This window comes from Ipomoea nil, unplaced genomic scaffold (assembly GCF_001879475.1).
Source record: "Ipomoea nil cultivar Tokyo-kokei standard unplaced genomic scaffold, Asagao_1.1 scaffold1574, whole genome shotgun sequence".
In the NCBI taxonomy this organism is placed as follows: domain Eukaryota; kingdom Viridiplantae; phylum Streptophyta; class Magnoliopsida; order Solanales; family Convolvulaceae; genus Ipomoea; species Ipomoea nil.
The window spans coordinates 415249-427276 of NW_017618002.1; the positions used below are offsets into that span (position 1 = coordinate 415249).

The following is a 12028-nucleotide window of genomic DNA, read 5'->3' on the forward strand; positions in this document are numbered from 1 at the left end:
TCATCGAATGCTAATGCTCAAAATTTAATTCGGATAGATACACCTACTCGAAACTTGAGTGCTGATTTTGAAGATGTATTAGAAACGACTATAGTTCATGATAATATGATAATATATTTAGTAGTTTTATATTTTATTTAAATATTTGTAAGCTCATTGGTATACACGATGTAACGGAAAAATGTTATTTGTACAGAGGACTATGCAGATCTTGGGGATCCAATAAATATATGTGAGCATTGTAGTGCGCCATTTTGGTTTGAGGAACGTATAAATAAAGTCAAGGTCAATGGTTCTCCAAGATATTCAGGGTGTTGTGTTCATGGGAAGATTAGCTTACCACCAACTACTACACCACCTAAAAAGTTGTTTGATTTGTTTACCATTGGTGAAAAGCGGAAATGTTTTTTAAAAAATATTAGATCTTACAACAACATGTTTTGTTTCACATCAATGGGAGGTAAGATTGAGAATTCCATAAACAATGGTAATGCAGCACCCATTTTCAGAATGTATGGTCAAAATTTTCATCTAATAGGCAGTTTATTCCCCCCCCCCCCCCCCCCCCCCCCCCCCGATGGTAGCAAGCTGAAATTTGCACAATTATATATACATGACACCCAAAATGAGATTATCAACCGCATAGAATCGGTGAGGTAGGTTTATTATTGAAACTCAATATTTTAAAATATTATGTAAAATATTTATGTACGCTAACCTAATCTTTTTTGTAGGCAATAAGACGAGAAATCTAACATACACCTCGATGTGGTTGCTGACATTAAGGAGGTTCTAGATGTAAACAATGTTTTGGTCAAATCATTCCGCAATGCTAGGGCAGAGATTGAAGCAAATCCACGTGTAGAGATTAAACTGAGGCTAATTGGGAACAGAACTACTGACGCTAGAACGTATAACTTACCGACAGCGTCAGAAGTCGCAGCCTTAATCGTTGGTGATCTAGATCCATCAATAGGCAATCGGGACATTCTGGTTGAGTCAAAGAGTGGTTTACTAAAACGTATAAGTGAGTTGAATCCATGTTACTTACCAATGCAATATCCTCTCTTATTCCCTTATGGCGAGGACGGGTATAGAGAGGACATTCAGTTTGCGGGGACATCTAATCGTCCTCAGGGTGGCAGGCACCGTGTATCTCCTAGAAAATACTTCGCATTTCGAATCCATGAATGGACAACGAAAGTATCAACTATACTTTACTCCAGGAGATTGTTTCAACCGTTCTTAGTAGATGCGTATACAATGGTTGAATCTGGGAGGCTAATCTACATTAGGACCAACCAGAACGCACTAAGGTGGGAGGCTTACAAAGGACTCTCAGATGCACTGACAAGGGGAGAGGTTGATCCTAGCACTTTTGGGAAACGTATAATTTTACCATCTAGCTTTACAGGTGGGGCTAGGTACATGGTACAAAATTATCAAGATGCGGTGGCCATTTGTAGGTGGATAGGTTATCCGAATCTTTTCATTACATTTACATGTAATCCAAAGTGGCTAGAAATTCAATGGTATGTTGTCAAGCGAAACTTAAAGGCAGAAGATAGACCTGATATTGTGTGCCGAATATTTAAAATGAAATTGGATTGCCTAATAAAAGAGTTCAAATCTAGAGGGATATTTGGTGTAGTTAGAACAGGTAAACATATGTTATTGATTAATACTTTTTATTCAGAAAACCTGAGTGAATTTGGTGAGAAATATATTACTTAATATAATTCAGTATCACTAATTGGATTTTCCATTTTGTCCAGTCATATACACTATTGAATTTCAAAAACTGGGCCTTCCTCATGCACACATCTTGCTCTTTTTGGCGAGAGATGAGGTCAACAGTGCAGCTAGCTTCATGGACACTATCATATCAGCTGAAATCCCATACAAGGAACGTGACAGAGAATATTACAATGTTGTTGAAGAATTCATGATTCATGGACCATGTGGGGCTGCACGGAAAAAATTACCTTGCATGGTCAATGGGCGTTGTTCTAAGCATTTCCCAAAAAGATTTGTTGAATGTTCAAGTTTAGATGAAGATGGCTACCCAATTTATAGGCGACGTGATGATGGTATGACCGTAACAAAAAAGGTATGCAATTGGACAGTAGATATGTCGTGCCACACAATAGAGCCTTGCTTTTAAAGTACCGAGCACACATGAATGTTGAGTGGTGTAACCAATCTAGGTCCATAAAATACCTTTTCAAGTATGTTAACAAAGGTAATGATCATGTAACAGCTGAATTCTATAGAAGTACTGTGGATACAGATGGGAACGAAGTAGTAGATGAGATAAATATGTACTACGACTGTCGCTATGTTTCTGCATGTGAAGCGACATGGCGCCTACTCAGATTTGACGTTCAGTATAGGACACCACCGGTTGAAAGGTTAAGCTTCTATCTGCCGGATTGTCAGTCCGTAGTGTTCAATGACGACGATAGCGTTACAGAAGTTTTGAACAGGCACACTGTCGGGCAAAGTATGTTTTTAGGATGGTTCGAAGCAAATAAAACATATGGGGATGCCAAGGTGTTGACTTACATTGAGATGCCAAATAAGTTTGTATGGAAGAAGGATATTCGAGAGTGGCATCCTAGGAAAAGGGGATTTTCAATCGGTCGTATTTTTTATGTTCCTCCTGGGTGTGGTGAAATATATTATCTTAGATGCCTTTTGAATATAGTACGTGGCCCTACATGTTTTAAAGACATTCGTACATTTAACGGGGTTGAGTACATCACATTTAGAGATGCATGCTATGCACGGGGTTTGTTAGTTAATGATAAAGAATACATGGATGCGATTGACGAAGCAAGTCATTGGTCATCAGCTCATTCGATGCGGAAAATTTTCGTGACATTGTTGATCACCAATTCATTGAATAGACCGGAGAATGTTTGGAATGAAGTATGGCACCATCTAGCGGAAGATGCACAATTCAACCAACGTAGGTTGCTTCAAAAACCAGGTATGTTATTTGATACATCTTATGTTTGTTAAATATTTCCTTTGATATAGTTAACAGCCTTACATTCAATATATACATGTCGCAGATCTTATCTTTAGTGATGATGAGAAGAAGAACATTGCTCTGATTGAGTTGGAAAAGTTGCTACAGATGCACAATAAATCATTGAAAGAGTTTTCACCTATGCCTTTTCCAGATTTGGAGCAATCAACGTTAAATGGGAACCGTTTATTACTTGAGGAGTTATCGTATGATCGTGCAGCCCTTTCTGAAGAGAGTGCTCAATTGACAAGCAGATTAACTGATGAATAGAAGATTGTATACGACACCATTGTTGAAGATGCGTTGACAAATAATGGGGGGCTTTTTTTGGTATACGGATATGGTGGAACAGGTAAAACTTTCCTTTGGCGAGCATTATCTGCGTGCGATCTAAAGGTGAAATAGTTCTTAATATTGCTTCGAGCGGTATAGCATCATTACTCCTACCGGGTGGAAGGACTGCACACTCTAGGTTTGCAATACCTATCAATATTACTGAGGATTCAACATGCAACATTACACCCGGTAGTGACTTGGCTGAATTGATTCTTAAAACGAGATTAATAATTTGGGATGAGGCACCAATGATGCACAAGCATTGCTTTGAAGCGTTAGATAGAACGATGAGAGATTTGTTACAGTTTGTTAACCCGAGGAGTGCACATCAAACTTTCGGCGTGAAAATAGTGGTGTTAGGTGGTGATTTCTGCCAAATATTACCCGTAGTACCAAAAGGCACAAGGGAAGACATAGTTGCTGCCACCATAAATGCATCGTACCTGTGGGATAATTGCAAGGTTTTAAGGTTGACTAAGAATCTTCGCTTGAAAAGTATGAGCGCCGGCACTAAATTGCAATGGCTAGAAAACTTTGCGAAATGGATCGCAGGAATTGGTGACGGGACTATTGGATGTCTAAATGATGGGTTAGTAGAAGTTGATATCCCACCAGACATGTTGTTACCGAGTTCTGGAGATCCCATTGCAACTGTAGTGGAGAACACATTCCCGATGTTTTCGACTAACAACAGTGACAATGGCTTTTTAGAAAACCGTGCTATTCTAGCAACAACTCTAGATGTGGTCAATGCTATTAACCAATATATGAGTGATATGCATGTTGCTGAGAGCAAGGATTATTCGAGTTGTGACATGGTCTGTAGTTCTGAATCGAACGATGGCATTTTGACAGACGTCCACAAACCTGAATTTCTTAATGGCATACGCACTTCTGGCATACCTAATCACTCCCTTACCTTGAAGGTTGACTCACCTGTGATGTTGTTGAGAAATATAGATCACTCTCTAGGGTTGTGTAATAGTACTAGGTTGATTGTAACACCCCGAAATTTTTGAACTTTTGAAACTTATATAACAAAGGTAAATTCTCATAAATCCCAAAGCATAATAAAAGGGTACGGGGTGCTAGGCCATACCTGAGCTAGAGAACTCAGGTGCACAGGCTCACTAACTAAAATCCTCAACAATATCAATACATAACTGTGGCACGCAGGCCGAAAGGGAAACTATCTACTCTACGCTTCGGATCTCTAGCGCGCTCCAGTGTCTACTCGTCAGTGCCTGAAAGCCAAATATATCTGTTCAGCGAGAGATGCTGGTAACCAACTCCAACGCGTTGAAATACAATACATATAGGCATATATATAGATATAAGAAAAACCATTTCGAAGCATGAAGATATATCCTAAGAGACTCTAGCTTTAAAACAGGGAATAGACTCGACGGACAGAGATAAGCATAGTCAACAATCATAACCAAGCATATACAATTCACTAGTATAGGGGACAGACTTCGACAGATAGAGATAAGCACAGCCAATCATATACGGGTTACTAGCATGTATCCTATGGTCACGCTTTCACATTATAACATTCATAACATCAAACCATCCATATCTCATCACATAGCACACTTTGATGGCGCCACAGGACCAATCGCATGCCCATACATGAGGGTCAGCGCATATAGCTCTGACACGGCCCCGCAGCACCCTGCCTCGTATGGCAACACGAAGGGGTCGATCGCAATCGACCGATGAACCGCAGCTCATCATAATGTTTGATCGCAACCAAACAGTGGACCGCAGCCCAAGAGTAGTCATCTGACCGCAGCCAGGAATATGAACCGCAGCTCATGTGAAACATTTGATCGCAACCAAACGGTGGACCGCAGCCCGAGAGTGTAAATCTGACCGCAGCCAGCTTCTGAACCGCAGCTCAGGAATAACCAATTTGATCGCAACCAAATTGGGGTATCATGCACACATAACACATAGCAAGCACATGCAACTCATATTAGCACATTGGGAAGGGGGAGAAATCGTATAAAGAAACCTATGCGTGATCAATCACATACTAGGAATAATCCTAAGGGGTTCATACTTCTTTCACCTAGGTCAACGGGATACCAATTCAGCTAGCATGCAATATATAAGACTCGTTTATCCTACGAACGGTACCCGAAACATCAAACCAGACATAGGCACGATAGACAGAGTCCGTTGGGACACCACGGGGGTCGGGGGAACATCAAACGGGGAAGCCGGGATCCCGAAGTGGGGGAGTGTCCAGCGGGTAGCCGGTGGGTGAAGAGTCACCCGCCGGCGACGAGTCTCCGGGCAGTTGCCTGCCCCACCTACCCCCCACTGACTCCTTTTCACAATAAAACGCCCCGGAATCCATCGTGGAACCCGAAGCCATGCTTAGACATTTTTAATGCAATCGATGACACCACGTAGACAATTAACGAATCAAAAGCAAGAAACATATGGCACGTATCCTATCATGCTTCCTAAATACAATTAACGCCCAAACATGCGAATTCCCACCCAATATATCAAGAATAACACCACACGAATTTCACGATACATCCTAGGGCTCTAATTATATTTAAATCATCAAGAACGTAATTCATCCTTTAACATCAGGAACCAATACAATTTATCAAGAATATCACGTAATCATCAAGAATCCGAATTCCCCAAGAATATCGCACAATCAAGAAACCCTTATCATCATCAAGATTATCAAGATAAAACCATATCACCAATTATCAAGATCACATCATCAATATCATACACAATTTATCAAGGCACAAGAATATAGGGGGGGGGGGGGGGGGGGGGGGAATGCCTAAGATGGAGATCATAGCTAAGAAAATAGGTTTTGTTGAGACATGGGTTACCTCTTAGCCTTAATTGATTTCCTTGGCTATGAAGGGTCTTTCTCTAAGTCTTTCTTCTTTCTTGATTTCTCCTAGGGGAATTCTTGGAACTCCTTGTGTGGTGAGAGATTATTGTGGTGGGGGTTCTAGGTGCCTCCTATGTCCCCTATTTATATATCTAAGAGTCCTAATTAGGGCCCAAATACTATAGGCTTGCTAACTCTATTCCTTTTAGGACTAGGGGTTGGGTTTAGAGGTGAGGGCCCACGGACTATGGTGGGCCTTTTCCTAATTAATTATTGTAATTTAATTCTTTCTTTGGATAATTGGTTAAATGATTAATTGATTTTAGGGGTCGTAACACGGGGTGTTACACTCTCCCCCCCTTAACGGGAAGTTTCGTCCCCGAAGCTTGGTGTGTTAATCCATTCTTTCACTCCTGGACATCCCGTATTTCGGCCTCCTGGTTAGGAACGTGGCCCCATGTTTTGTCCTTGCTGGGGTAGACTGGACTTCTGGTGTCTTGGTGATAGGAAAGTTTGGGTCTACCTTGGTTTCCTGCTCTAGAGCTGGATGCATTGCGAGCGCCAAGGTGGTCTCGATTGCTGCCACCCTCTATTCTAATGCGCGTGTCGTGTGGATTAAGGACGAGAACCCTTCTTCCATGATTTGGTTTTGCCGGGTGAGTTGTGCTAGGATGCGCTCATTGACCGAGTCTTCGTTTTGTCCCCTTGGGTTTCCTCCCGATCGTGTGTGTGCCGGTGGGTTAGGCTCGCTATCCTCTTCCTGATCCCCACCTTCCTCTAGGCCTCCAAAATCTTGCATTGCTCGTTTAAGCTTTTTGTTGGAGATGTCCAATTGGTCTACCAATTCTCTTCGCTCCTCCTCGGGTTTTAGGCAAATTTCTTCGAGGGTGATGTATCGTCCCCCTTCGGTGTAGTAGATAACATTGCGGCGGAGGTTCTGGGCGTTAAAGATCATGCCGCTTACAGTCTTGACCTCAGTGTGGCTTAGATCCACCCCCTTTTTCTCTATGATCCAACTTAGGATCATCCCGTAGGGCAGGCTAAGTCGGTTGCTTGTCTTGCAAAATTCCATGTGTTTTAGCATGAGGGCCGGTAGGTTGAACTTGATTTTGTGTTTCAAGAGGTAGGCAAAAGTGCACTCTAAGCTCCCCACGTCTTTGCTCTTATTATTTGTGGGCAAGAGGCTGTCAGTTACAATCATAACCAATATCTTTTGCTCCGCCGTTAGCCACTTCCTATTTGGTCGCGTGGCCGAGGTGAACCCTTCCTCTTTCCCGAGTAAGTATCCGAGGTATTCTTTGTACCCCGTATTTTGGGTATCAATCCACCCCTTTCGGTCGTAATTTGACACACCCGTGGTGGTCAATTTCAAGAGCTTGGCCAAGCGGCCTTCGGAGAGTATGATTTCCTTGCCGCGGACCTTGGTGGTGATTTCTAGTTTATCACCTCGTGTGGTGGCTACTAGGTGTTGGTAGAATTCTTTCACCAATTCGGGGTACGTATCCCCTTTGATGGTGAGGTATGTATCCAAAAGCCCTTGCTGATTAAGCATATCGACCAATTCCGGAGAAAATTGGTCAAGTTCGAGGGCTTTACCTCCAATTACGGTGTAGTCGGCGTTGCTCCATTCCAGGGTGCGGACTCTGAGGGGCTTTTTCGGCATTTTTGGGGAGGTGGTATTTTTCCGGTGAACTTCCGGTGTGTCTCCGGCGAGTTTCCGGCAGCGCGGTTTCCTCGTCGGTGAGGAGGGCGGCTGCGAGCTCGGCTCTGGCGACGGCTTGGCGAGGGGGCGGTGGCTCTTGGACAGGGCTGGGCAGTGGTGGCGAGCGTGGCAGTGGGGGTGCTTCAGGCGAGTGGTGGGTGGCGAAGGCGTCGCGGTTTGCTTCCGGGCGGCGACGGCGGTGTGCGGTGGGGCGTCGTCTGGGCGGTCGGCGGCAGCTTCGGTCGTCGACGGCGTCCGGCTGGGGCTGTTGGTCCGGCGTTTTAGGAGGCGGAGAGGTGAGATGGGAAGGAGGGGTGAGGGAGACAGAGTGTGGGAGAAGAGGAAGAAGAAGGAGAAGAAGAAGGGTTTTTGATTTGGGGATTTGTGGGTTTTAGGGATTTGCGGGAGATTTAAGAAGGGAGTGTTCCCTTAAGATTTTAAGAAACACCCTTGGCCTAGTGGTTAAGATCTTGGTCTTGTATGTGGGAGGTCAAGGGTTTAATTCCCATTGGTGATATTAGGTTTTTTGATTGTGTGGTCCCTGTCTTTTTCCTTCTTTTGTCTTTTAGTGGTGGGAGGCTTGGCTTGTTTTCCCTATGTATAATTTTAGTTCCACCCCCGTAAGTAGGGTCGAATTTCAGTCTAGTCTTTTATTTATAATAATTACAAAGTAATTAAGCTAAGTAAGTAGTTCCACTACGAAGGTGGTTACAAGGAATTTGCCGGTTTATCCTAGACAGAACTCGTCTTCTTGGTTTTCTTCCGTGGGGTTTGCGTGGTCCTCGTCTTCTGGGGTTAGGTTCCCCTCCTCGAGGTTGTTCTCGTTCCCGAGTTCGGCCTGGACGCGGCTCATGACGAATATCTTTCCGGGAGTGCCGTAGTTTCCTTGGTGAGTGGTGCCCCCGTGTTGACCCATGGTGGTGGTGCGTGGCCTTTGGGGTTGAGTGCACTGGAAGGCCTTGTGTCCTTCTTCCCCACAGTTGAAGCATCGCCAGGGATTGCCCATGCAGTCTTTGCCCCTATGGCTTTTGTTGCATTTTGGGTAAGGGAAGCTTCTTGTGTTAGCTTCATGGCTCCCTAGGGGTGGCCTTTGGCTGGTCAGGTTACTTGGTCTTGTGTTGGTGTCGTTTCTTGTCCTTTTTACGGGTGGTGTCCCACCTCCGGTGTTTCTTTTCCGTATATGTTCTTAAACCCCACGTTGTAGTAGTTGGATTCGATAGAGATTTGCGGCACTGGAGTAAGCCTCGTTGAGGGTCCGGGGTCTGCTTACCACTAGTGCTTTTCGGGCTTCGAAGTTGAGGCCCGATACGAACCTCTCTATTTTGGTTACCTCAGTGGGGACTAGTTCTGGTGCGAAGCGTGCTAGTTCTAGGAATCGTTTATGGTATTCCATGACGATGGCCGTTCCTTGTTTCAAATGGAGGAACTCTTCGTGCATAGATGTTTTTACGTGTGTTGGATAGAATCGCTCTCGTAGATGTGTTTTGAGGTTTTCCCAATCGAATCCTGGTTCTTGTCGGTAAGCGGGTCCCTCGTGGATCCACCAAAGGTCTGCCTCGTGTCCGAAGTAGAACGAGGCTATCTCCACGCGGCGTTCTTCTGGACATTCTACCAGCCCTAGAATTTTGTCGAGGGTCCGGATCCATTCCTCAAGGATTACGGGGTCTTCTTCTCCTGAAAACGTGGGGGGTTGATGATTCGAAACTTGACGGGCGACGTCTGAGTTTGTATTCGATGGAGGTGGTGGGGGTCTGTTGTTGTGGAGAGCTACATCGCTTAGTGCTTGGGCGACTTGTGTCAGTTGCTGCAGGATTTGGGTCAGAGGGTCGTGGGTGTCGGGTTCCAGTGTCCTTGATCGTCTTCTGTTTGGTGACATGTCGTCGTCCTTCTGGGTCAATGTTTATAGGGATGTTAGGTGAGAGTCCTGTATCCTTACTTTGGCGTGATAAGTGGAGGGAAAGTTCCCTTTAGATAAGTGAAGGGTAAAGTGAGGGAGAGTTATGTGTAGGTTTCACAGTCTCACTGCGCGTCCTAAGGCTCCTGAGTCCTATGCTCCTAAATACCTAGAGCTCAAGCCTATTGTCTTAAAGTCTAGTCTTAAGAGTCTTATCCTAGGGTCAAACTTAGGCTCTGATACCAACTGTAACACCCCAAAATTTTTGAACTTTTGAAACTTATATAACAAAGGTAAATTCTCATTAAATCCCAAAGTATAATAAAAGGGTACTGGGTGCTAGGCGACACCTGAGCTAGAGAACTCAGGTGCACAGGCTCACTAACTAAAATCCTCAACAATATCAATACATAAGTGTGGCACGCAGGCCGATAGGGAAACTATCTACTCTACGCTTCGGATCTCTAGCGCGCTCCAGTGTCTACTCGTTAGTGCCTGAAAGCCAAATATATCTGTTCAGCGAGAGATGCTGGTAACCCACTCCAACGCGTTGAAATACAATACATATAGGCATATATATAGATATAAGAAAAACCTTTTCGAAGCATGAAGATATATCCTAAGAGACTCTAGCTTTAAAACAGGGAATAGACTCGACGGACAGAGATAAGCATAGTCAACAATCATAACCAAGCATATACAATTCACTAGTATAGGGGACAGACTTCGACAGATATAGATAAGCACAGCCAAGCATATACGGGTTACTAGCATGTATCCTATGGTCACACTTTCACATCATAACATTCATAACATCAAACCATCCATATCTCATCACATAGCACACTTTGATGGCGCCACAGGACCAATCGCATGCCCATACATGAGGGTCAGCGCATATAGCTCTGACACGGCCCCGCAGCACCCTGCCTCGTATCGCAACACGAAGGGGACGATCGCAACCGACCGATGAACCGCAGCTCATCATAATGTTTGATCGCAACCAAACAGTGGACCGCAGCCCAAGAGTAGTCATCTGACCGCAGCCAGGAATATGAACCGCAGCTCATGTGAAACGTTTGATCGCAACCAAACGGTGGACCGCAGCCCGAGAGTGTAAATCTGACCGCAGCCAGCTTCTGAACCGCAGCTCAGGAATAACCAATTTGATCGCAACCAAATTGGGGTATCATGCACACATAACACATAGCAAGCACATGCAACTCATATTAACACATTGGGAAGGGGGAGAAATCGTATAAAGAAACCTATGCGTGATCAATCACATACTAGGAATAATCCTAAGGGGTTCATACTTCTTTCACCTAGGTCAACGGGATACCAATTCAGCTAGCATGCAATATATAAGACTCGTTTATCCTACGAACGGTACCCGAAACATCAAACCAGACATAGGCATGATAGACGGAGTCCGTTGGGACACCACGGGGGACGGGAGAACATCAAACGGGGAAGCCGGGATCCCGAAGTGGGGGAGTTTCCAGCGGGTAGCCGGTGGGTGAAGAGTCGCCCGCCGGCGACGCTAATTCCGGCCGCGGGTAGGTGGCGGGTCCCCTACCCCCACCTACCCCCCACTGACTCCTTTTCACAATAAAACGACCCGGAATCCGTCGTGGAACCCGAAGCCATGCTTAGACATTTTTAACGCAATCGATGACACCACGTAGACAATTAACGGATCAAAAGCAAGAAACATATGGCACGTATCCTATTATGCTTCCAAAATACAATTAACGCCCAAACATGCGAATTCCCACCCAATATATCAAGAATAACACCACACGAATTTCACGATACATCCTAGGGCTCTAATTATATTTAAATCATCAAGAACGTAATTCATCCTTTACAATCAGGAACCAATACAATTTATCAAGAATATCACGTAATCATCAAGAATCCGAATTCCCCAAGAATATCAAACAATCAAGAAACCCTTATCATCATCAAGATTATCAAGATAAAACCATATCACCAATTATCAAGATCACATCATCAATATCATAAACAATTCATCAAGACACAAGAATATAGGGGGGGATGCCTAAGATGGAGATCATAGCTAAGAAAATAGGTTTTGTTGAGACATGTGTTACCTCTTAGCCTTAATTGATTTCCTTGGCTATGAAGGGTGTTTCTGTAAGTCTTTCTTCTTTCTTGATTTCTCTT

At 44.2% G+C, this 12028-nt stretch overlaps 2 protein-coding genes across 2 annotated transcripts; both read left to right on the top strand.

Annotated features, from left to right (window-relative positions):
- Positions 1 to 453: 453 nt before the first annotated feature.
- On the top strand, positions 454 to 3304 carry LOC109190186. The gene is made up of 5 exons (XM_019340637.1): positions 454 to 460; positions 743 to 1660; positions 1776 to 2090; positions 2261 to 2992; positions 3078 to 3304. The coding sequence occupies exons 1-5, from the start codon at positions 454 to 456 to the stop codon at positions 3302 to 3304; spliced, it is 2199 nt and encodes a 732-aa protein (XP_019196182.1).
- A 353-nt stretch (positions 3305 to 3657) lies between these two features.
- On the top strand, positions 3658 to 4389 carry LOC109190188. The gene has a single exon (XM_019340638.1). It carries the CDS (start codon positions 3658 to 3660, stop codon positions 4387 to 4389), a length of 732 nt encoding a protein of 243 aa, XP_019196183.1.
- Positions 4390 to 12028: the final 7639 nt, after the last annotated feature.